Source organism: Gouania willdenowi, chromosome 17, assembly GCF_900634775.1.
Source record: "Gouania willdenowi chromosome 17, fGouWil2.1, whole genome shotgun sequence".
NCBI lineage: Eukaryota > Metazoa > Chordata > Actinopteri > Blenniiformes > Gobiesocidae > Gouania > Gouania willdenowi.
The window spans coordinates 8,495,310-8,522,783 of record NC_041060.1 but is presented as its reverse complement, the minus strand read 5'-3'; the positions used below and the strand labels follow the sequence as shown (position 1 = coordinate 8,522,783).

Below are 27,474 nucleotides of genomic sequence, written 5' to 3'. Positions count from 1 at the left end.
ATGGTGCTTCTAAAGAACCTGCGAGCTGAGGTGTCAGAAATCAGAGAAACTCTGCAGAAGTCTACAGCCACAGCAGAAACTATCAGCGGAGAACCAGAGAATCACTACGCAGCGTCGACGTTCACACCATATGCACCGTACCAGCTGGACCCATCTGCTCAGCACTACTACTCTCAGCACTCCCCAGCTCAGCCACACTACACAGAACCCGGACCAACACAAATGAGAGGCACTACCCAGTCCCAGCAGCGCTTTGCCCCTCAGCAGTACCACACACCCCACCCGCAACCAAGGTGTCATGTCTGTATCCAGAAAGGTGAAGAGTTATGTCAGCACTCTTTTAGATGTGGGAGCAGCGAACATTTTAGAGAAGGCTGTAAAGCACAGAGCCCATTTAAATCAGCCAGGGGTAACCCTTTAAATGAAAAGGGGTCACTCCAATGGGACATTGTGTGACCAATGACACAGGAAGGTCCCAGTGTTGTCACGGTTGTGCTATACGAAGTGAAACTCTGAGTTTATAATGTTGTTCAATATGTAAGAGCTCCTTATACTGCTCCAAAAAGTGTCAAGAGAAGCACTGGTCCATACACAAAAATGAATGTAAGCTCTACACATGTGGTAGTATTCATAAGGAGAGTAAGAAGTTCTATGAAAGGGCAGTCAAAAAGAAACCATTTAAAAAAAAACAGGATACCTACAGTGAGGCAGTTAGTGGGAAGAAAATGTCTTATTAGATGCTTTTTAGAAAACAAAAAGGTTGAGGCACTTTAGGACTCTGGCTCACAGGTTTGTACTATAGATGAGTCATGGAAAGACACTAACTTACCTGAGGTACAACTTAAAAATGTGAATGAGCTAATTAACCCAAATGAACCCCTCCATCTTGAAGCAGCTAATGGTACGGACATGCCATATGTGGAGTGGGTGGAGATATCCTTTAAACTCAGCCAATGACTCAGATTGCATATACCTGTTCTAGTGCTGAAAGGTGACCATCAGAAGTGTCCAATTATTGGCTTTAATGTTATTGAGCACTTTGTTTCAGAAAGTATGAAACATCTTCAGAAAAACAAAGTGGCAACATTTATACAAGCTCTTAGTGTGGGTCAAATATATGAGAGCAACGTAAAAACAATAAAGGAAAGAGTGACTGTGCCCAGCCAGAGTTCATTGTTTATTGAATGTCTGGTGCAGGCTAAGACATTTAAAGAAGATATAACACTGATTTTTGAACCTTGTGAAAATCCACAGTAGCCAGACGGACTAGAGTTTTGTACACATTACTTTTAGTGAAAGCAGGGTATATATACCGTTAGTGTACAAAACCCGACCAACCATGACATTATACTACCAGGAAGAACAGTGATTGGCACTATACAGTCAGTGAGGTCTGTCTATCCAGCCAATATCTTCAAGAAGGAGCCCCTAACTGCTGCTGTCAACATTATCCACACACAGGACATTACAGAGTACATCCTACTGTTGACCTGTCTCATTTGGATGAAAACAGGAGAAAGATTGTTTGGCAGATGTTAAGGAAGGAATCAGAATTGTTTTCAAAAACAAATGACATAGGGTGTGTAAAAAACTTAAAAATTGACATTTTGGTAAAAGACACATAGCCAGTCTCAAAAACATATCTCAGTACCAAAGCCACAGTACAGGGAGATTAAAGACTACTTACAAGACTTAATAGCTCAGGGTTGGGTGGAAAAATCTACTTCTTCCTACTAGTCTATTGTCTGTGTAAGAAAGAAAAAAAAGATGGTTTTCTGCGCTTATGTATTGACTACAGAAAGCTGAACCGCAAAACACATCCAGACCAACACCCAATACCATGCGTACAAGACCTGATAGACAGCCTGTGGGGAAACACCATTTTCTCATTGCTGGACCAGGGTAAGACGTATCACCAGGGGTTCATGTCCAAAGACAGTAGACATCTAACCACCTTAGTGACCCCCTAGGGCCTTTATGAATGAATTAGGGTTCCTTTTGGCCTTATGAACGCACTAGCTGTATTCCAGCGGTGTATGGAGCAATGCGGGATGAGATATGTGTTCCTTATCTTGATGACATTTTTGTGTTCAGCAGGACTTTTGAGGACCACAGAGACCTCAGAGGCAATGGCATTAAACTAATACCAAGAAAGTGTGACCTGTTTAAATCAGAGGTGATGAAGGATATCTCTCACACTGATGGTCCTTTGTATGACTTGCTTAAAGCCCCTTCTAATGCAAAGAGTCAGTATAACACCAGAAAAAGAACTTTGAAACAGAATAACAGTGTGCCCTCAAGTACACATATTCATTGGAGTGATGTGCATCAGTCAGTTCTAGAGAAGTTGATAGACTGTTTAGTCCAGCCTCCCGTTTTCGGTTTCCCAGACTTTACACATCCCTTTATCTTGCATACAGATGCATCTAACCAGGGATGAGGAGCTGTATTGTATCAAAAACTCCGTGTGATTGTTTATGGCTCTCAAACGCTAACTGCGGCAGAGAAAAATTACAACTTGCACTCGGGCAAGTTAGAATTTGTCACTGGGCGATAACCGAGAAGTTTTGTGACTATTTGTATTACGCACCTTTCTTCACTGTGTTTAGTGTCAATAATCCGCTAACATGTTTTGTCAATGGCAAAGTTAAATGCTACAGGGAAGAGAGAACAGAGACGCAGACAGTCTTCATTTGTGGGCGATATGGACGGGTTCTCGAGCCTGCCACACCACAGTACTCTGTCATTTTGGAAAAAAGCTGGTTCTCGAATTTACCACCTTGATCATGATGCAGTCTCAAAGGAAACCCAAACTTTAAGGCAAAGTCATTAAATATTTGGTTTGCTGCTGTTTTTCCAGACTTGTTCGTGGTGGCATAAACCTGAGCAAAACACGTAAAAGTACATACTCATAAGGCAAGGCAAGGCAAATTTATTTGCATAGCGCATTTCATACACAAGGCAACTCAATGTGCTTTACATGAGAAAACATTCAATTGTTTAAATCAATAAGAACATTTAAAAACATCAGTAAAATCAATTAAAATCATCAGTGAAAATCCATTAAAATCAGCAACAAACATATTACATCAACAACATGACCAAAAATCTCTCTCAGTCATACGCAGTAGAGAAAAAGAGTGCCTTTAACTTTGATTTAAAAATGTTCACATTGCCTGCTGACTTCAGCTCTGCTGGCAGGTTGTTCCACTTCTTTGCAGCATAACAACTAAACGCAGCATCACCATGTTTACTGTGAGCTCTGGTCTCCACTATCTGACCTGTGTCCATAGATCTGAGAGACCTGCTGGGTTCATACCTGACTAACATCTCACTGATGTATTCTGGACCAAACCCATTCACAGATTTATACACCAGCAGCAGAACTTTAAAGTCTATTCTGAGGCTGACTGGGAGCCAGTGGAAAGACTTTAAAACTGGTATAATGTGTTCTGACCTCTTTGTTCTGGTTAAAGGTGCAGAATTGTGAAAAAAATAATCACTTTATATGGTTTTGCTACGGTGATATACATTCCTTTAGTCTCATTCAGAGGGCCAAAGCTGAAAAAGTTCGGTTTCCTCCCTCCCTTGTTATTCCACATTTTGTAAAAAGTCAGCTCCCCTTATGAGTCATTAGGCGTAAACTCCTCCTCCTGATAATCTTTGCTCCTCCTACCCTACAGAAGAAAGTGACAGCTGAGAGTTTATACGTCCCTGTGGCGCAGCGCGAGTGCTCACAATCAGTTTCACTTTTAGCAGCCATTATACCACCTTGTATCACCTTTATGGGATGAACTGACGTGTTTGTGACCCAATGTGACGCAGTGGTTAGACAAAACAATGGACTATTGTCTTAAATAAACTATATCAGTGTTTATGCATGAAGAACAAAAAACTGCCTGTTTTCACGAGCTGCCGTGAAAGTGACTTTTCAAAAGGCTAAAACTCCAGAAAAATATTGGGAAAATATACCTCAAATACTATGCTGTTGGGGTTCTTAGAACAATTGGAGATGGGTGAAAAATATCATAATACTGGATCTTTAAGACCAGAGTTGCATTGTTCTAAACCAGCTGTAGCTGTTTGACCATTACAATAGTCCAGTCTGTTGGAGATAAAAGCATTGACCAGCTTCTCCTGATCTTTTGTAGTCATTAAACCTTTCACTCGGGAGATGTTCTTGTGATAGATTTGATCTGACTGCTAAATATCAGATCTAAGTCAATCAGAATACCAAGAATTCATACTTGGTCTTTAGCTTTCAGAGATAGAGGCTTAAGTTACTCACTGACAGAAGTCGTCTTTTCACTGTTACCAAAGACAATCACCTCCATCTTGTCATATTTTAGTTGAAGGAACTTTTTACTCATCCAACAGTTTTCCTTTTCCATGCAGTCATCAGGGCTCAGTGATAGATATAGTTGTGTGTCGTCTGCGTTGCTCTGATAATCGACCTGACTGTTCTGTAGAATTTGTATAAAGGTTGAACAGAATGAGCAGGATATTGGTAAATGATACACAATCAAATCTGATTATGTTTATCACAAATTACAGTATCATGTTTAAAATATGAAGTTTGGGATTCAACATTGTGACAGGAAGTAACCTTTATAAGCAGTTACAAAACGACATGTCAGACTAGGTTTATACCAGTTGACAACGACAGGTTTGATCCTGTTGGGCATTACAGACAGGTGTGGTTTTATGTTTAGCTAATTGTCCATATGAGCTGCAGGCGGTAGGGCTAAAACCATGTGATCTATACTGTCAATAGATCCAGTGACAATGAGGTGACTTTGTCCTTGTGACAAATGCTGTAGCTTTTATAGCTACCAGTCAGACCTCATGCATCCTTCAGAATAAAAGCAGTTATTGTTTGGGCATCCATTCACTCTTCTTTCCTGATCATCTGTAATGCAGACTATGACACACCTGCTTATAACGAATAAACCCATTTATTATCAAAACTAACTTTTCAGGTTTCATACAAAGTCTTGTCTAAACATGCAATGACGACGGATCCTTGCCAGTTCCAATCCATGGACTATCACTCTTTTTTTTCCAGTAGCGCAGTAATGTAACGCATTACTGAAACAAAAATCAGCAATATATTAATTTTTACAATTTCAGTAACGCAAGTTACATGAAGACTAATGAATTCCACTGATATTCCAACAGTCAAAAAAGCATTGAAGACACCGTAAATTCTGTTGTATTCCTAGAGGATGTTTTTGTTCGCTTATGTATAGTTATTGTTTGGCAAATGTTGCACATTTTAAAGCACTGAACATATGTTTACATTGTTAAAAAACAATAAGGCACTGATGACTGATTAAAAGGTCAATAAAATATAAGGAAAAAGCAAGTTTTGACATTAATCTGTAATGGTATCAATGTAATAAGATTAGTATTTGAAAATGGCTTCACATAACATAAATGTGCGATTAGCTAAAAGTAACTTAAAGTAATGTAACTCAGTTACATTTTGGAGATGTAATATTGTGATACAAATATGTTTTTATGCCTGTAACTAGTGATGTAAAATGTATTACAATTTTAGAGTTACTTGCCCAACACTGCTTAAGATGCTTTTTAAGTAACAAAAATCACTGCACAGTCATTGTAAAAACACTGTAAATGTCTTAAACGTTCATTATTCAGTGGCCCATGAAGAAAAGCATGCTGTGTGTGAAAGTTGGACCAGTTTTAGAAAGCATGAAGAGAGAAAATTTCTCAGATTATAGGTTGGGAAGAGCAAAAACTAAAATGTAAATGGGAAGATGACTTGGGGTTTATTATTGAAGAAGGCGAGTGGCGGTGCCGTATCATTCAGCTCTAGGGTTGTTTTGTAACCAACAATAAAGATATTGTTGATAAAAAGAAAGTATGAAGCGCAAAGTCATGACAAACAGAAAAGCATTATGCCATGATATTACAGAAATAATTTTAGTAAGCTACATATTTTTTTTTTTTTTTAATAAAGTTAAACATTTTAAAAAGTAATGAATATATTATAGATTTTTAAAGCACTTCTTGTTATAAAAACACAATAATGCGAAGTAGGCAGATCAGATGAGTTGATGGAGGTGTGTTCCAAACAGGTAGTGCAGGTAAGGTCATCTGTGGGTGGAGAGAACTTGATTCACATGCAAACAAGTGATGACATGCAGTATATGACAGGGTGAGAACACTGATTATAAGGATATGTGTCGTGGCAGCAATGATACATAGTAAAAGAAACGTCTAGTACACATGGTTCAGCCAGCAGAACACATCAGGACATTAGGAGTTTCTCTACTTTCGTGGAACATGACAGCAATGGCTTTTACAATCTGTTTTTTGAGTTTGGAGTTCATTGGACTGGCTTTGAAGGATGTTGAATTTCCTCATAATCTTTTTGAGAACAAGATCAATTCTTGTTTTTCAATTTTTTCAGGCTTAAAGGAATCAGAATTTTCTTTTTTGGAACATTTCAACCAGTTTCCTCCAACAAATTTTGTCAAAATGTTTTTATCGTATTACCCAAGACATCGGAGAGAGAAAATAACACTCCAACACTGCAGGTAAATGTATGTTATTCTTGTTTTTTTTCTTAAAAAGCTTTAAAGGGATTCACAAATTTGGCTCCAATTTAGATATCTCTTTAAATTGATAAACAACTATTTTATTTAAGTTCTGCTCCTTGAAACTCCTTCAAATTATTTAATATTTTGTTGTTTTTTTCCAACTGTTAATAAAATTACATCAATTTAAAAATTCTTTTTCGAAAGAAATTAAAACACAGCATCTGTGATTTGTATGGCAAAATGTATGGCAGTCTTTGTCCAAAAAGCAAAACAAAAAAAATAAACTCTTTAGTTGACCAGTCCACAAAGAATATCACTAAAGTATATAGTATTGCAGAAAAGATCATTGGTGTCGATCTGCCCTCCATCCAAGACTTATACCTGTCCAGGGTCAGAAAACGGGCAGGTAACATCACTGCAGACCCCTCTCACCCTGCACATAATCTGTTTAAACTCCTCCCCTCAGGCAGACGCTACAGATCACTGTACGCCAAAACAACCCGCCATAAAAACAGTTTCTTCCCCCAGGCTGTCACTCTGATCAACACTAAACAGTCAAAGAGTGTCAGACCTGGTTCTGTGAAAACACCCTGGAACCAAACATAACAACCCTGGATCAATCTGACACTGAGAATGTTCATGTACATACCTTTAATTTAAATGTTCTCCTGCACTACTTATCAATGCTCTACTACACTATTTTCCTTTTATTATTATTAGATTTTATTATTATCTTTCTTTTCTATTATTTTCCTTCTTTTTATCTTATTTTTTTATTTTTATTTTTTTATTTTTTATTTTTATTTATTTATTTATTTTTTATACTATTATTATTATTATTATTATTATTATTATTATTATTATTATTATTATTATTATTATCTTGTTATTTATCGAGTTTGCACATTCTAGTCTAACTACTGTTTATATTTATACTTATGTTTATACTTATCATCTTTTCTAGTTGATTGTTTATTATTGAATGTTTTCACTATTGGAGAGAGCACAGTTGACCGAGTCAAATTCCTCGTGTGTACAACATACACTTGGCGATGATTCTGATCTGATTCTGATTCTGATAAGTCAGACGATTGGGGTGTGGTTAATGACTGTTTACTGTTCTTTGGAGATATGGGAAATGTAGTCACAAGGTCGATGCCTTCACGTCACAACATTTCGGCCAATGAGCAGTGAGCAGTATTAGCTTTTTGCTCTCGAAACTTCGGCGGCAAATTCTTTTCCACAGAAGCTGCACAACTCGACGGCGTGCTCTGGAAATGGTGAGAATATTAAAATCAACCAGTCAGTTAGCAACTAACCGAAGCATAAGGTTGATTTTGATCAAGTAAAAGACAATGTAAGAGTATGTGCTCTATATTTACTCTTTTTTTTTGCAATGAGCGATAAGATATGTAGGCCGACAGCCTTTCCTGTGGCTATTCTAGCCAAAAGAATACGTCCACGTATACCTTAAAGAATGACAACTGATTTCTGACTCAGTTACGGTTTGCTTATGAGAAGCTAACGCATGCTAAGCATGCTAAACGTACGGCTTTCCACAACCGCTAGATAACTAACTCAACCAGTCAGTTAGCAACTAACCGAAGCAGAAGGTTTATTTTGATCAAGTAAAAGACAATGTAAGAGTATGTGCTCTATATTTACTCTTTTTTTTTGCAATGAGCGATAAGATATGTAGGCCGACAGCCTTTCCTGCTGCTCTTCTAGCCAAAACATTCAAGCCGGTTTCACTATTTCAAACGACTTTACACTCTACTTTGATAGAGTGATTGACACTTAAAAGTTTTCCATATCGATCTCTTCGGATCAGTGTTTCTCAAATGGGGCACGTGTACCTACTCCTAGGGCAGGGATCTGCAACGTTTACTCTCAAAGGAGCCATTTTGCTTCATCTCACCTGGATTAAAGTCCTCCTGGAGCCAGAAAAAAACCTTCTCAATGAAGACAATACTGTGAATGAAATTCTATACAGTTAAAATGACATAGAATAATGTTTGATTTCATGATTTGATTTATATTAATCATGTAAATGGCAACTTAAAAACAGATTAAAATATAATGAAATAAATTATCAAGAAATAACAACTAAACAGTATCTTGCATCTTCAAATTCTTACCCATCTCAGTTTACATGAACACAATGTTATATAAGGAAGATTATTTTTAGTTAATGTATTTAAAGGGCTACAAAAAGTAATTTGAAGTTTGATAACACATGATCATGTGATCAACACGTGCTAATTTCTCATTTCTTGCCGCACATAAAACATGCATATTTAGCCTGCACATTGGTGGTTAAATGAATCTGTCCCCACACAATTAAAATCTCTATTTTCTTCCAGAATAGTGTTTTTGTTAGTTTCGTTATTTACCAGGGATTTAAAACTTAAGGTTAGCCACAGGTGCAGGAAAGTTGATGGTCTGTAGATGTTGCAGGAGGTCAAGTAAGAATGTGCGGAGTCATTGCACAATGTGATTTATTTTTAGGACAACAAATTGTTATATCTTGATTTTATTTTACTTTACTTATTTCAATAAGTTTTTTTTAAAGCGGGAGACATTGCAAAAGAGTCAAAGAGCCACATGAGGCTCCAGAGCAGCAGGTTGCAGACCCCTATCCTAGGGGTACGCAATGGCACTACAGGGGGTACTTGAGAGAGAGAGGAAAATTAACAAACAAAGTGATAGTCTAAATGATAAAAACTATAGAAATCTATGTATTCAGGAGCCACTTGTTTTTTAACCTAGGGTCAGGACCCCATGTGGTGTCGCCTGGAGTTTAAACGAAAACAATCTTAAACAACTGTTTTTCTATACTTTCACTTTGTGAAATATAAATTCAGTTCAACTGAAATGTAGTTTAAAAAAATTATCTGAGCTCAAACATGATATAAAAAATGTGTTGTTGATATCAAAATGGGGTCACTATCCAAAAAAAAAAAAAAAAAAAGGTTGGAACCACTGCAGAAAATACTGTTTCTTTACACTTTCTGACAAAATGAGACTCTAAGATGTTTTGCCACTCATTCATTTCGTCATTATTGCTTATAGTTGTGTTTTAATATTCACCTTGATCAAAGGGGGTACTTGGATTCAGAAACAAGAAAAAGGGGGTACATGAGCCCCTGATTTAGATCATTACAGAAAGTTGTTTTAAACTACATTTAACTTTTGATGCTTGTTGACAAATTTACTTGATGACTCATAACGGAAAACAGTTCTTGAAATAAGTCAACATTTGATATTTGAACATGTGATTCATAGTGCACACAGTAAAATGGCTGACTCTGCTGTGTTCTCTCACTCAGGCCCAATCAGTGAAGGAAAAGATTTCTTTCGCAGTATGTATTTTTTTCTACTTTGTGTCATCATTTATTGTTTGTATTGTAACTGTGTTTTTCTAGTTGCATGTTTATTATTTACACTGAGCTTTTGACCTCTGTATATTTAATACTCATGTAAAATAAATGTACTGTATTCTCTGCCCTTTGATTTATTAGATCCAGTGCAAGTCTGACCCATATGGTTTAAACAGAACCATTGTGTATGAAAAAGGAATTTTTGTCAGTATGTGCTCAATAAAAAAATGTGCATTTATGATGATGAATGTTCACTGAGCTGTGATACCCAATCATGTTTGCCTTCATGATCCAAAGTGCAGTGTTTTTGTTTTGAGGCATTTTAAAAATGAGACTACTTTGCACAGTTTGACTTCTGTGCAAATGACTAAACAGAACCCATGTGTTAATACAACACAAATTAAAGCTGCTGAACACTATATTTTATAAAATCAGATAAAGACAGTGTGGGCCTCATGAATCAAATCATAGACCGTTTCCACGAAAAATGTTGAAATTGCTGCTCGAAAGTATGTTTTGTTCTCCAATGTAAACACATTGTCGAATAAGGTTAATGAAGTGTTTTTACGTCAGCCTTACCTTGAGTTCTTCACCAGACAAGGAGGACAGTGATTGGCTTGACACCATGTTTGTACTAGTTTGTTTCCAGTATTCCCCATGATGTCAACTCAATCCACGAGACATTTAATTTTGGTCGGAATCTGATCTTTCTGCGTAAACCCCAAAATAAACATCCACTATAGCTTTGCCGCAACTTTCAGTCCGTGAAAACACCAGAAAAGTGTCGGAAAGTGACTTTGGCAAAGTTTTTGGGGGCAAACACAAGAAATCACAGTAAAAATGAAGTAAAAACACTTCTCTACATCCGTCTAAGGCAGGGGTGTCAAAATCATACGGAGCAGTTTGATCTCGAGTGGGCCACAAATTTCAGGTGGGAAAATTAGTTATTTGAACATTATTCTGCTCTAGTTTGCCCATATACATATGCATAAAATACAAAATATGTAAGAAACCGACTATAACCAAGTAATAAGTGATAAATATCAGTCCCAACAGGATTTTCACTTCAATTTTCCTAGATTTTGTGGCCAATTTCTATTAAATTAGGGGAAATATGTCCTAATTTGAGGAAAACTTAAAGATTTTCAACAGTTTAACATTAAAATTCGCTGCAATCATGTGATATAAGCACCAGGAAAATTGTGAGCCCCTACAAATATTGCTCAGTTTAATTTACACAATGATTCTTGTTTTCTCTGTCATTTTTATTTTCTCCTGCGGGCCAAATTGGATGCTCCAGAGGACCGTATTTGGCCCCCGGGACATGAGTTTGACACATGTGGTCTACGGGACTCCACGCCACACAATGCAATGTGCAAAACCTTTCCGACAATGTCAATAAAAGGAGGTTTACAGTCGAGCTGCACAACATGATAATCACGATTACTCTTAGGTTTGTTGTGAAATGTGTAGAGTGATAACTATTGTGCTCTCATATATATTTTAGCTTTTAGCAACTGTAGGGAGTTGAACCCCAACTATTTCGATTCCAGTTTGTTGTTCTCGCGGATCCGGATCTCCTCAGACCAGAACAGACTCGATCCGAACTCGTTCAGTGACATTAATCCACAATAGTCAGTTTAGATGCACAAAGTATTTATAAAATTATTTATTAACTGTATCATTGCAGTCCAATCAAATCCAACGTTGCACACCCTTGAACTAAGCAGCAGCCATGTTGAAACTCTCAGGTCAGTCTGATCCTGATCCGCAGAAATATTTGAGAAACACACACAGACACAGACAGACAGAGATTCCTTGCTTTTATAGCGAGATTATACAAAAAAAGATCTTTTTAAATTTACCAAAGGATTTAAAATGTACCAAATGCTAACCAAATAAATACATTATCACAGAGTGCAGAGCTTGTATTTTAAATGTAAATATTCATGACGATCAGATTCATTTAATTGTGGCCACCATAAACCATGATCACGATTAAAAATTTGATTCATTGTGCAGCCCTAGTTTACAGTACAGATCAAAACAAACTTGAGTTGCAATTTCAACCACTTTCACATCTTTTTTTCAAGCAAATGATCATGGATTTATTGATCTATTAGGCCTACAAGTCTTTATCTAATTATTTTTTGATCAAATGACATTTTACTAATCGTATACAGTGGTGTAATCTGTAATCTATAACATTGTCTCCTAAGGCTGAGCTCAGTGGTGTCACCTGGAGTTTAGACGGGGTCGTCCGAAACGTCTTTTTTTTTTAATGCAAACAATCTTAAACAACTGTTTTTCTATACTTTCACTTTGTGAAATATAAATTCAGTTCAACTAAAATGTAGTTTAAAAAAATTGTCTGAGCTCAAACATGATATAAAAAATGTGTTGTTGATATCAAAATGGGGTCACGATCCAAAAAAAAAAAAAGGTTGGGAACCACTGCAAAAAATACTGTTTCTTTACACTTTTTGACAAAATGAGATTCTTTAAAATATGTGTTACCACTCGTTCATTCATCATTATTCCTTATAGTTGTTTTTTAATAGTCTTCTTGAGCAAAGTGGGGTACTTGGATTCAGAAACAAGAAAAAGGGGGTTTGTGAGCCACTGATTTAGATCATTTCAGAAAGTTGTTTAAACTACATTTAACTTTTGATGCTTGTCGACAAATTTATATGATAACTCATAACGTTAAAAAGTTCTTGAACATGTGATTCATAGTGCACATAGTAAATGGCTGACTGCTGTGCAGTGACGAGCCGTGCATTTCACACCTAGGCCTTCAGTGATGTCCTACACTGAATGAATCCACCTCTTAATACCATCATTATGACGCCATGTCTCTCGAAACCATACATTTATACAAGAAACAAACATAGTCAAGGACAACTACTTTATTTACGGAGCATTTAAAATCAATACATCCGTATTAACAATTAAGAGTAGTAAAGTAAAAGTTATATGATCGCTTGGATACTGTCACAACTTAAAAATAAAAGGCAATTAGTCTACAAAAGTCCACTAAACAGCACATTGTCACACCCGTAAAGCAGTTTCATTCATTCATTTCTGACAGTGGTGAAATGGTGTAGCTACTCCTTGAACGTCCACTTTGATATAGATTAAAGTGAAACAATTCAGTCCCTTCACTGAAGTCACAGGTGCACCAGGTACCGGCACATTATGGGCTCTGTGTTGACGGGAATGCGCAGGCTGCGCCCGGTGCGGCACGGCTCAGACCGCCCCGCCAGACCGTCAAGACATGGCTTACAAAATAAAATCACAAAAATATAGAAAAAAAAAGAAGAAAAAAAAGCTTTGTACTCATCAAAACGACTATCTCCGCTTATTTGAACATAAAATCATCCTCCTTTCTTTCCTCAAGAAGACTTCAATGACTGTTGTACAGTTTATCTGTCCGTCTCAGTTCCACCAATAAGTCATTTTCTATCGACATGGAGGCTAGTGCTGAAAGAGTCTCTCTGAACCTGATGAAAACCTGATGAAAGCTATAAGATAAATATACAATCCTGGAAGCAGCGCAACCAAGAGAAAAGCTATGAAATGAAGAGAAAAGACTATAAGGAATAATTTAATACATATTTATGAAAAAAATATGTTAAAATGAAATTTATTTTCTGATTATGTTTAGGCCAGCAGAGAAGGCCTTGCTGGCCCTGACGGCCCACCACTGCTGCTGTGTTCTCTCACTCAGGCCCAACCAGTGAAGGAGGAAAATATTTCTGTCCCAGTATGTATTTTTTTCTACTTTGTCAAAATTTGTTTGTATTGTAACTGTGTTTTTTTAGTTACATATTTATTATTTAAACTGAATTTAATACTCATGTGAAATAAATGAACTGTATTCTTTGCCCTTTGATTTATTAGATCCAGTGTGAGTCTGACCCAAATGGTTTAAATGGAACCACTGTGTATGGTGACGAAACTTTTGTAAGTATGTGGACAATCAAAAATGTGTTTATTTATTGTGATGAATGTGATACCCAATCATGTTTGCCTTCATGATCCAAAGGGCAGTGTTTTCGTTTTGAGGCATTTTAAAAATGAGACACTATTCCTCATTGGTCCAAACTCCCTCACCCAAACAGCCTCTGACTTTCACCTCACCATTGATAACTCTACCCTGTGTTTTGTCCACCTCAAAAACATCTCTCATCTCCGTTCTTCACTTTCCTTCCCCGCCGCTGAAACTCTAACTCACGCCTTTATCACATCCCGCCTTGACTACTGCAATAGCATCCTCTTTGGTACAACCTCCACACTCCTAAATAAACTGTAATACATCCAAATCACAGCTGCCCGCATCCTCACCTACACCTGCTCCAGTGACCACATCACCCCTGTCCTCCAAAACCTCCACTGGCTCCCTGTTCCTTAACACATCGAATTCAAACTCCTCCTTCTCACCTATAAAGCCCTTAATAATTAGGCCCCTTCCGACCTCACAGATCTGCTCCACCCCTACACTCCCTCCCGCAGCCTCTGCTCTTCAGATGCAAACCTCCTCACTGTCCCCAGGACCCAGCACAGAACCTGGGGGGACAGAGCTTTCTCTGTAGCTGCCCCCACCCTATGGAATTCCCTTCCAAGCCACATCAGCAACTGCACCGACCTCCCATCCTTCAAATCACTACTCAAAACCCACCTGTTTCACTCAGCTTTTAATGTTTAAACCACCCACCCACCCACTTCTTTTCTCTATGTCATATTTTCTTGTTGTTTTGATGCTGTAAAGTGTCTTTGAGTGTCTCGAAAAGCGCTTTTAAATAAAATATATTATTATTATTATTATTACTTTGCACAGTGGTAGTCTGATTTCTGTGCAAGTGACTAAATGGAACCCATGTGTTAATACAACACAAATTAAAGCTGCTGAACACTATATTTTATAAAATCAGATAAAGACAGTGTGGGCCTCATGAATCAAATCGTAGACCGTTTCCACGAAAAATGTTGAAATTGCTGCTCGAAAGTATGTTTTGTTCTCCAATGTAAACAAACTGTCGAAAAAGGTTAATGAAGTGTTTTTACATCAGCCTTACCTTGATTTCTTGTGTTTCTTCACCAGACAAGGACAGTGATTGGCTTGACACCATGTTTGTACTATTTTGTTTCCAGTATTCCCCACGAGACTTTTAATTTTGGTCGGATTCTGATCTTTCTATGTAAATCCCAAAATAAACATCCACTATAGCTTTGCCGCAACTTTCAGTCCATGAAAATACCATAAAAGTGTCGGAAAGTGACTTTGGCAAAGATTTTGGGGGCAAACACAAGAAATCACAGTAAAAATGAAGTAAAAACACTTCTCTGCATCCGTCTAAGGCAGGGGTGTCAAACTCATACGGAGCAGTTTGATCTCCAGTGGGCCTCAAATTTCAGGTGGGAAAATTAGTTGTTTGAACATTATTCTGCTCTAGTTTGCCCATATACATATGCATAAAATACAAAACATGTAAGAAACCGACTATAACCAAGTAATAAGTGATAAATATCAGTCCCAACAGGATTTTCACTTCAATTTTCCTAGATTTGGTGGCCAATTTCTATTAAATTAGGGGAAATATGTCCCAATTTGAGGAAAACGTAAGGATTTAACAGTTTAACATTAAAATTGGCTGCAATCATGTGATATAAGCACCAGGAAAACTGTGAGCCCCTACAAATATTGCTGAGTTTAATTTACACAATGATTCTTGTTTTCTCTGTCATTGTTATTTTCTCCTGCGGGCCAAATTGGATGCTCCAGAGGACCGTATTTGGCCCCCGGGTCATGAGTTTGACACATGTGGTCTACGGGACTCCACGCCACACAATGCAATGTGCAAAACCTTTCCGAGAGTGTCAATAAAAGGAGGTTTACAGTTGGGCTGCACAACATGATAATCACGATTACTCTTAGGTTTGTTGTGAAATGTGTAGAGTGATAACTATTGTGCTCTCATATATATTTTAGCTTTTAGCAACTGTAGGGAGTTAAACCCCAACTATTTCGATTCCAGTTTGTTGTTCTCGCGGATCCGGATCTCCTCAGACCAGAACAGACTCGATCCGAACTCGTTCAGTGACATTAATCCACAACAGTCAGTTTAGATGCACAAGGTATTTATTAAATTATTTATTAACTGTATCATTGCAGTCCAATCAAATCCAACGTTGCACACCCTTGAACTAAGCAGCAGCCATGTTGAAACTCTCAGGTCAGTCTGATCCTGATCCGCAGAAATATTTGAGAAACACACACAGACACAGACAGACAGAGATTCCTTGCTTTTATAGCGAGATTATACAAAAAAAGATCTTTTTAAATTTACCAAAGGATTTAAAATGTACCAAATGCTAACCAAATAAATACATTATCACAGAGTGCAGAGCTTGTATTTTAAATGTAAATATTCATGACGATCAGATTCATTTAATTGTGGCCACCATAAACCATGATCACGATTAAAAATTTGATTCATTGTGCAGCCCTAGTTTACAGTACAGATCAAAACAAACTTGAGTTGCAATTTCAACCACTTTCACATCTTTTTTTCAAGCAAATGATCATGGATTTATTGATCTATTAGGCCTACAAGTCTTTATCTAATTATTTTTTGATCAAATGACATTTTACTAATCGTATACAGTGGTGTAATCTGTAATCTATAACATTGTCTCCTAAGGCTGAGCTCAGTGGTGTCACCTGGAGTTTAGACGGGGTCGTCCGAAACGTCTTTTTTTTTTAATGCAAACAATCTTAAACAACTGTTTTTCTATACTTTCACTTTGTGAAATATAAATTCAGTTCAACTAAAATGTAGTTTAAAAAAATTGTCTGAGCTCAAACATGATATAAAAAATGTGTTGTTGATATCAAAATGGGGTCACGATCCAAAAAAAAAAAAAGGTTGGGAACCACTGCAAAAAATACTGTTTCTTTACACTTTTTGACAAAATGAGATTCTTTAAAATGTGTGTTACCACTCGTTCATTCATCATTATTCCTTATAGTTGTTTTTTAATAGTCTTCTTGAGCAAAGTGGGGTACTTGGATTCAGAAACAAGAAAAAGGGGGTTTGTGAGCCACTGATTTAGATCATTTCAGAAAGTTGTTTAAACTACATTTAACTTTTGATGCTTGTCGACAAATTTATATGATAACTCATAACGTTAAAAAGTTCTTGAACATGTGATTCATAGTGCACATAGTAAATGGTTGACTGCTGTGCAGTGACGAGCCGTGCATTTCACACCTAGGCCTTCAGTGATGTCCTACACTGAATGAATCCACCTCTTAATACCATCATTTTGACGCCATGTCTCTCGAAACCATACATTTATACAAGAAACAAACATAGTCGAGTACAACTACTTTATTTACGGAGCATTTAAAATCAATACATCCGTATTAACAATTAAGAGTAGTAAAGTAAAAGTTATATGATCGCTTGGATACTGTCACAACTTAAAAATAAAAGGCAATTAGTCTACAAAAGTCCACTAAACAGCACATTGTCACACCCGTAAAGCAGTTTCATTCATTCATTTCTGACAGTGGTGAAATGGTGTAGCTACTCCTTGAACGTCCACTTTGATATAGATTAAAGTGAAACAATTCAGTCCCTTCACTGAAGTCACAGGTGCACCACGTACCGGCACATTATGGGCTCTGTGTTGACGGGAATGCGCAGGCTGCGCCCGGTGCGGCACGGCTCAGACCGCCCCGCCAGACCGTCAAGACATGGCTTACAAAATAAAATCACAAAAATATAGAAAAAAAAAGAAGAAAAAAAAGCTTTGTACTCATCAAAACGACTATCTCCGCTTATTTGAACATAAAATCATCCTCCTTTCTTTCCTCAAGAAGACTTCAATGACTGTTGTACAGTTTATCTGTCCGTCTCAGTTCCACCAATAAGTCATTTTCTATCGACATGGAGGCTAGTGCTGAAAGAGTCTCTCTGAACCTGATGAAAACCGGATGAAAGCTATAAGATAAATATACAATCCTGGAAGCAGCGCAACCAAGAGAAAAGCTATGAAATGAAGAGAAAAGACTATAAGGAATAATTTAATACATATTTATGAAAAAAATATGTTAAAATGAAATTTATTTTCTGATTATGTTTAGGCCAGCAGAGAAGGCCTTGCTGGCCCTGACGGCCCACCACTGCTGCTGTGTTCTCTCACTCAGGCCCAACCAGTGAAGGAGGAAAATATTTCTGTCCCAGTATGTATTTTTTTCTACTTTGTCAAAATTTGTTTGTATTGTAACTGTGTTTTTTTAGTTACATATTTATTATTTAAACTGAATTTAATACTCATGTGAAATAAATGAACTGTATTCTTTGCCCTTTGATTTATTAGATCCAGTGTGAGTCTGACCCAAATGGTTTAAATGGAACCACTGTGTATGGTGACGAAACTTTTGTAAGTATGTGGACAATCAAAAATGTGTTTATTTATTGTGATGAATGTGATACCCAATCATGTTTGCCTTCATGATCCAAAGGGCAGTGTTTTCGTTTTGAGGCATTTTAAAAATGAGACACTATTCCTCATTGGTCCAAACTCCCTCACCCAAACAGCCTCTGACTTTCACCTCACCATTGATAACTCTACCCTGTGTTTTGTCCACCTCAAAAACATCTCTCATCTCCGTTCTTCACTTTCCTTCCCCGCCGCTGAAACTCTAACTCACGCCTTTATCACATCCCGCCTTGACTACTGCAATAGCATCCTCTTTGGTACAACCTCCACACTCCTAAATAAACTGTAATACATCCAAAACACAGCTGCCCGCATCCTCACCTACACCTGCTCCAGTGACCACATCACCCCTGTCCTCCAAAACCTCCACTGGCTCCCTGTTCCTTAACACATCAAATTCAAACTCCTCCTTCTCACCTATAAAGCCCTTAATAATTAGGCCCCTTCCGACCTCACAGACCTTCTCCACCCCTACACTCCCTCCCGCAGCCTCTGCTCTTCAGATGTAAACCTCCTCACTGTCCCCAGGACCCAGCACAGAACCTGGGGGGACAGAGCTTTCTCTGTAGCTGCCCCCACCCTATGGAATTCCCTACCAAGCCACATCAGCAACTGCACCGACCTCCCATCCTTCAAATCACTACTGAAAACTCACCTGTTTCACTCAGCTTTTAATGTTTAAACCACCCACCCACTCACTTCTTTTCTCTATGTCATATTTTCTTGTTGTTTTCATGCTGTAAAGTGTCTTTGAGTGTCTCGAAAAGCGCTTTTAAATAAAATATATTATTATTATTATTATTACTTTGCACAGTGGTAGTCTGACTTCTGTGCAAATGACTAAACAGAACCCATGTGTTAATACAACACAAATTAAAGCTGCTGAACACTATATTTTATAAAATCAGATAAAGACAGTGTGGGCCTCATGAATCAAATCGTAGACCGTTTCCACGAAAAATGTTGAAATTGCTGCTCGAAAGTATGTTTTTTTTCTCCAATGTAAACAAACTGTCGAAAAAGGTTAATGAAGTGTTTTTACATCAGCCTTACCTTGATTTCTTGTGTTTCTTCACCAGACAAGGAGGACAGTGATTGGCTTGACACCATGTTTGTACTATTTTGTTTCCAGTATTCCCCATGATGTCAACTCAATCCACGAGACTTTTAATTTTGGTCGGATTCTGATCTTTCTATGTAAATCCCAAAATAAACATCCACTATAGCTTTGCCGCAACTTTCAGTCCGTGAAAACACCAGAAAAGTGTCGGAAAGTGACTTTGGCAAAGTTTTTGGGGGCAAATACAAGAAATCACAGTAAAAATGAAGTAAAAACACTTCTCTGCATCCGTCTAAGGCAGGGGTGTCAAAATCATATTTTGTTTCATACAAAATATGTAAGAAACCGACTATAACCAAGTAATAAGTGATAAATATCAGTCCCAACAGGATTTTCACTTCAATTTTCCTAGATTTTGTGGCCAATTTCTATTAAATTAGGGGAAATATGTACCAATTTGAGGAAAACTTAAGGATTTTCAACAGTTTAACATTAAAATTGGCTGCAATCATGTGATATAAGCACCAGGAAAACTGTGAGCCCCTACAAATATTGCTGAGTTTAATTTACACAATGATTCTTGTTTTCTCTGTCATTGTTATTTTCTTCTGCGGGCCAAATTGGATGCTCCAGAGGGCCATATTTGGCCCCCGGGTCATGAGTTTGACACATGTGGTCTACGGGACTCCACGCCACACAATGCAATGTGCAAAACCTTTCCGACAGTGTCAATAAAAGGAGGTTTACAGTTGGGCTGCACAACATGATAATCACAATTACTCTTAGGTTTGTTGTGAAATGTGTAGAGTGATAACTATTGTGCTCTCATATATATTTTAGCTTTCAGCAACTGTAGGGAGTTGAACCCCAACTATTTCGATTCCAGTTTGTTGTTCTCGCGGATCCGGATCTCCTCAGACCAGAACAGACTCGATCCGAACTCGTTCAGTGACATTAATCCACAATAGTCAGTTTAGATGCACAAAGTATTTATAAAATTATTTATTAACTGTATCATTGCAGTCCAATCAAATCCAACGTTGCACACCCTTGAACTAAGCAGCAGCCATGTTGAAACTCTCAGGTCAGTCTGATCCTGATCCGCAGAAATATTTGAGAAACACACACAGACACAGACAGACAGAGATTCCTTGCTTTTATAGCGAGATTATACAAAAAAAGATCTTTTTAAATTTACCAAAGGATTTAAAATGTACCAAATGCTAACCAAATAAATACATTATCACAGAGTGCAGAGCTTGTATTTTAAATGTAAATATTCAAGACGATCAGATTCATTTAATTGTGGCCACCATAAACCATGATCACGATTAAAAATTTGATTCATTGTGCAGCCCTAGTTTACAGTACAGATCAAAACAAACTTGAGTTGCAATTTCAACCACTTTCACATCTTTTTTTCAAGCATATGATCATGATTTATTGATCTATTAGGCCTACAAGTCTTTATCTAATTATTTTTTGATCAAATGACATTTTACTAATCGTATACAGTGGTGTAATCTGTAATCTACAACATTGTCTCCTAAGGCTGAGCTCAGTGGTGTCACCTGGTGTTTAGACGGGGTCGTCCGAAACGTCTTTTTTTTTTTAATGCAAACAATCTTAAACAACTGTTTTTCTATACTTTCACTTTGTGAAATATAAATTCAGTTCAACTAAAATGTAGTTTAAAAAGATTATCTGAGCTCAAACATGATATAAAAAATGTGTTGTTGATATCAAAATGGGGTCACGATCCAAAAAAAAAAAAAAAAGGTTGGGAACCACTGCAAAAAATACTGTTTCTTTACACTTTTTGACAAAATGAGATTCTTTAAAATATGTGTTACCACTCGTTCATTCATCATTATTCCTTATAGTTGTTTTTTAATAGTCTTCTTGAGCAAAGGGGGGTACTTGGATTCAGAAACAAGAAAAAGGGGGTACATGAGCCACTGATTTAGATTATTACAGAAAGTTGTTTAAACTACATTTAACTTTTGATGCTTGTCGACAAATTTATATGATAACTCATAACGTTAAAAAGTTCTTGAACATGTGATTCATAGTGCACATAGTAAATGGTTGACTGCTGTGCAGTGACGAGCCGTGCATTTCACACCTAGGCCTTCAGTGATGTCCTACACTGAATGAATCCACCTCTTAATACCATCATTATGACGCCATGTCTCTCGAAACCATACATTTATACAAGAAACAAACATAGTCGAGTACAACTACTTTATTTACGGAGCATTTAAAATCAATACATTCGTATTAACAATTAAGAGTAGTAAAGTAAAAGTTATATGATCGCTTGGATACTGTCACAACTTAAAAATAAAAGGCAATTAGTCTACAAAAGTCCACTAAACAGCACATTGTCACACCCGTAAAGCAGTTTCATTCATTCATTTCTGACAGTGGTGAAATGGTGTAGCTACTCCTTGAACGTCCACTTTGATATAGATTAAAGTGAAACAATTCAGTCCCTTCACTGAAGTCACAGGTGCACCACGTACCGGCACATTATGGGCTCTGTGTTGACGGGAATGCGCAGGCTGCGCCCGGTGCGGCACGGCTCAGACCGCCCCGCCAGACCGTCAAGACATGGCTTACAAAATAAAATCACAAAAATATAGAAAAAAAAAGAAGAAAAAAAAGCTTTGTACTCATCAAAACGACTATCTCCGCTTATTTGAACATAAAATCATCCTCCTTTCTTTCCTCAAGAAGACTTCAATGACTGTTGTACAGTTTATCTGTCCGTCTCAGTTCCACCAATAAGTCATTTTCTATCGACATGGAGGCTAGTGCTGAAAGAGTCTCTCTGAACCTGATGAAAACCTGATGAAAGCTATAAGATAAATATACAATCCTGGAAGCAGCGCAACCAAGAGAAAAGCTATGAAATGAAGAGAAAAGACTATAAGGAATAATTTAATACATATTTATGAAAAAAATATGTTAAAATGAAATTTATTTTCTGATTATGTTTAGGCCAGCAGAGAAGGCCTTGCTGGCCCTGACGGCCCACCACTGCTGCTGTGTTCTCTCACTCAGGACCAACCAGTGGAGGAAAATATTTCTTTCCTAGTATGTATTTTTTTCTACTTTGTCAAAATTTGTTTGTATTGTAACTGTGTTTTTTTAGTTACATATTTATTATTTAAACTGAATTTAATACTCATGTGAAATAAATGAACTGTATTCTTTGCCCTTTGATTTATTAGATCGAGTGCGAGTCTGACCCAAATGGTTTAAATGGAACCACTGTGTATGGTGACGAAACTTTTGTAAGTATGTGGAAAATCAAAAATGTGTTTATTTATTGTGATGAATGTGATACCCAATCATCTTTGCCTTCATGATCCAAAGGGCAGTGTTTTCGTTTTGAGGCATTTTAAAAATGAGACACTATTCCTCATTGGTCCAAACTCCCTCACCCAAACAGCCTCTGACTTTCACCTCACCATTGATAACTCTACCCTGTGTTTTGTCCACCTCAAAAACATCTCTCATCTCCGTTCTTCACTTTCCTTCCCCGCCGCTGAAACTCTAACTCACGCCTTTATCACATCCCGCCTTGACTACTGCAATAGCATCCTCTTTGGTACAACCTCCACACTCCTAAATAAACTGTAATACATCCAAAACACAGCTGCCCGCATCCTCACCTACACCTGCTCCAGTGACCACATCACCCCTGTCCTCCAAAACCTCCACTGGCTCCCTGTTCCTTAGCACATCGAATTCAAACTCCTCCTTCTCACCTATAAAGCCCTTTATAATCAGGCCACCTCCTACCTCACAGATCTGCTCCACTGATACACCCCACATCTTTCTGTGTAAGCCCCAAAATAAACATCCACTATTGCTTTCAGTCCGTGAAAACACCAGAAAAGTGTCGGAAAGTGTCTTTGGCAAAGTTTTTGGGGGCAAACACAAGAAATCACAGTAAAAATGAAGTAAAAACACTTCTCTACATTCGTCTAAGGCAGGGGTGTCAAAATCATACGGAGCAGTTTGATCTCGAGTGGGCCACAAATTTTTGGTGGAAAAATTAGTTATTTGAACATTATTCTGCTCTAGTTTGCCCATATACATAAAATACAAAATTTCTAAGAAACCGACTATAACCAAGTAATAAATGATAAATATCAGTCCCAACAGTCTTCAATTAAAATTTCCTACATTTTGTGGCCCATTTTTATTTAATTAAGGGAAATGTGTCACAATTTGAGGAAAAATTAAGGATTTTGTAAAATTTTTTTTCAACAGTTTAACATTAAAATTGGCTGCAATCATGTGATATAAGCACCAGGAAAACTGTGAGCCCCTACAAATATTGCTGAGTTTAATTTACACAATGATTCTTGTTTTCTCTGTCATTTTTATTTTCTCCTACGGGCCAAATTGGATGCTCCAGAGGGCCATATTTGGCCTCTGGGCCATGAGTTTGACACATGTGGTCTACGGGACTCCACGCCACACAATGCAATGTGCAAAACCTTTCCGACAATGTCAATAAAAGGGGGTTTACAGTTGGGCTGCACGATTATGGCCAACATGATAATCACGATTATTTTTAATAAATATTGTAATCACGATTATATTCACAATTATTTATCATGTTTGGAAAAAAAATTACACTACTTTTAAACAATGTGTGTACAGTTTACAGTACAAAAATGAAGCTTTAAATAAGAACTAGTGCAGTGCCCGTAGAAAGTATGTATGGCTATAATAAAGTGGGCGGTTAAGTAGCTTTTTCATGGATGGCCAAATGAGGTTGTGTTTGAAGGTGGGACGTCAGGGACATTTAAGTTTGTTGTGAATTGTGTAGAGTGATAAGTATTGTACTTTCATATATTTTGGCTTTTAACAAGGACATTGTAAGGAGTTGAACCCCATCAATTTCGATTCCAGTTTGTTGTCCTCGCGGATCCGGACCTCCTCAGACCGGAACAGACTCAGTCCGGACTCGTTTAGTGACATTAATCCACAACAGTCAGTTTCAATGCACAGAGTACTTATAAAACATTTATGGAATTATTTATTAACGGTATCATTGCAGTCCAATCAAATCCAACGTTGCACACCCTTGAACTAAGCAGCAGCCATGTTGAAACTCTCAGGTCAGTCTGATCCTGATCCGCAGAAATATTTGAGAACCACACACACAGACAGAGATTTGTTGCTTTTATAGCAAGATTTTACAAAAAAAGATTTTAAAAAATCAACTTAAGAATTTAAAATGTTCCAAATGCTAACCAAATAAATACATTATTACAGAGTGCAGAGCTTGTATTTTAAATCTAAATATTTTTGATCAAATGACATTTTACTAATCGTATACAGCAGTGTAATCTCTAATCTATAACATTGTCTCCTAAGGCTGACCATCCCCACATCGGAGCTCAGCCTGCTTTGGCTGATAATTCAACCATTCGCCAAAGCAACGGTAAGTAACGTCTTTCAGGTAAACAGCTAGGTGAACGCTCTACACTGGTTCACTCTCATGCATTTCATAACTTCTTTACAAGAGTCCAATTTTCTAAAGTGATTTTTTAAATTGCTTTCAGTTATACCAGCAGAAAACCTCAGTCCTAATGAACCCTTGGCATCGCAGGAAAGATCTAACCAGCAACTGGATGATGTTTTCATTGACATGGATGAAACTGCAGACCCAGTGCCTTCGCCAAGGTAACCGCAGCCTAATATTTACATATAGCTTGGATAAAAACCTCAAAAATGTTATTTATATATAATTGATTTTGATATACAATGAAAATGTCATGCATGTTTAAAAAATCTAAATAAAAAATACACCATGTATTTGAATTAAAATCAACACTAGCATTCAAAGTGTATTACAGCTATATTACTGTATCTCAATCCCTCTTTATTTGACCTCTTCATTAGTCACTCAAATCCTCTCCATACATTTCTCAGGCTAGAAAGTAATCGACTCAACCATGAGACAAAAAATAAATGAATAAATAAAGCCACGCAAACAGATGCATAACTCTCACCTGCTGTTAACTCTATTTAATAATTCACAACTTGACTACGTGTGCCCCTCCATTTGAGGCAATTTTCTTCCAAGCACTTCAGAAAAAATTTGCAGGGTGTTCGTTTGTTAAAATGAAAAACATCACACAATGATACAAAGTGAAGCTAAGAAATTTATATTAGTCAGTGATAGCTCTGTTTATGACCTTGCAGTGTGAGAAAATGCTTTAACCTGTAAATCTGCATAGACTTTGAGAGGAGCAGCGGCATAAGTTTAGATACAGTAGTCCCTCGCTATAATGCGGTTCACCTTCCACGGTCTCTGTGTTTCGCGGATTTTTTTTTACAATGCAATTTTGGATGCATTTTTTTTTTTTTACAGTGTGTGAACGCACATTGTGTTCTGCCTCCTGATTGGCTAATGCTGCATTCACCCACCAGTGACACATCCAACTGGGTGAGTTTCACTGCCTGCTGAAGCGAGGAGCTGTGCTCCTTTTTCTCCTCTCACAAACATAAACCACCAGTGAAAAAAGCCGGTGTGATTAGCGGCTAATGCTATCCTAGCTCAGTGCCACAGAGAGAACTTTTACCTGCTACTACCACCTTCCTAGTCCGGTCCTGGTTATAAAGGCTGTGTCATACAGCTCCAGGTGGTCACACACAGCTTCTACTCCATGGTTGAATGGGTGAACAGACCGGTGTCTGTGTTTGACGGCCTGACGTCATCGTCAAACACTGATGGTGTTCGGCATCGCAATGTGACTCTGTAGTGCTGTATGTTTGAAAACTGGTTTATGTTTTAAAATCTACGAAGGTCTGAATTTTGAGGTGTTTAAACAAGAGAGAAATGTTCATTCCTGTCTGAGAAAAGTGTAAAAAGTGTGTGGCGAGGGGCTTTACAGCCTTAAAACATGTATAATAAATAAAGCAGATTTCACCTATTGAGGGTGATTTTTTTAACGTAACCCCCGCGATAAAGGAGGGACTACTGTAATTTACTCAAGATAAATAGTGTTAGATTGTTAACCATTGATATTTCCTGAAATAATTAGAAGAAAAACAACTTTGGCAAAATGCTTTTTAAAATACAGAAATTAGTCAATAGTCCATCTCTATTTGGTTGATGTCAGATATGCGATTATTATTCTTGAAAAAGCTTTATGATTGAAATTTATTATAAATTCTTGGCTTTACATTGCTGTGGGTCATAAGATTTTTTTGATTCTTGTGTGCAGGTGGATGAACTATATGAAGAAAGGACTGAAGATCGTGCTAAAGATCATGCTGCAGTGGCTGCTGAAGTGGCTGCTGCCGCTCATGCTGCCGATCATGCAGCCGATGGACTGGCTGCTGGACTGGCTGCTGGACCGGCTGCTGGACTGGCTGCTGGACTGGCTGCTGGACTGGCTGCTGGAGTAATATCTTATAATAGACACTACTGTATGGGCATTAGGGTGCATCAAAAAACACAATTCTTGAATCTTGATATGGCTGGGTGCTAAAAGTGTTCCAATATATGTAGAAACATACATCTGTTTTTGTTGGATAAAGTGGTTAACAGTGCTCAATGGTCGCCATGGAGATCTGAGGTAAACAATAAACAATACTACAGCTCAAGAAAACTGAGTAGATCTTTCTGTTTCAAGTGATCTTTCTGTGTTGGGTATGTATTATTACACATTAATATCATATCTGTAGTTGTGTGTTTGTATACTTATTTATCATAAGTCATATTAATAGGCATTTGGTGCTCATTACATCTAGCTAACGTTAGCTAGCAACAGTTTGCTAACCACAGTTAGCTATCTATGTTTGCTAAGCTATTAAGCTTAATATCAATTGTGCACCCTACACTGGGACAGCAAGTTAACACCGATGCTCAGCAATGTGCGCCAGATGGAGGAGCATCTTACAGTGGTGGTTGGAGATGCAGAGC

General features: G+C 37.5%; 1 protein-coding gene across 1 annotated transcript; it reads left to right on the top strand.

Annotated features, from left to right (window-relative positions):
* On the top strand, positions 1–27,160 carry LOC114479586 (uncharacterized). Its single transcript, XM_028473331.1, has 13 exons — positions 1–293; positions 2,098–2,246; positions 6,403–6,563; positions 9,896–9,928; positions 13,614–13,712; positions 13,850–13,912; positions 18,099–18,197; positions 18,335–18,397; positions 22,521–22,616; positions 22,754–22,816; positions 24,918–24,984; positions 25,106–25,226; positions 26,774–27,160. Exons 1-13 carry the CDS (start codon positions 1–3, stop codon positions 26,955–26,957), a joined length of 1,491 nt encoding a protein of 496 aa, XP_028329132.1. The 3' UTR covers positions 26,958–27,160.
* Positions 27,161–27,474: the final 314 nt, after the last annotated feature.

What these genes read in the sequence shown, in the direction of transcription:
- LOC114479586 (XM_028473331.1), top strand. Translation starts at nt 1, where the DNA reads ATGGTGCTTCTAAAGAACCTGCGAGCTGAGGTGTCAGAAATCAGAGAA. An exon ending in ATAACACTCCAACACTGCAG is followed by an intron (nt 6,564 to 9,895) that starts GTAAATGTATGT and finishes TCTCTCACTCAG; the next exon opens with GCCCAATCAGTGAAGGAAAA. An exon ending in TGTATGGTGACGAAACTTTT is followed by an intron (nt 13,913 to 18,098) that starts GTAAGTATGTGG and finishes GATTATGTTTAG; the next exon opens with GCCAGCAGAGAAGGCCTTGC.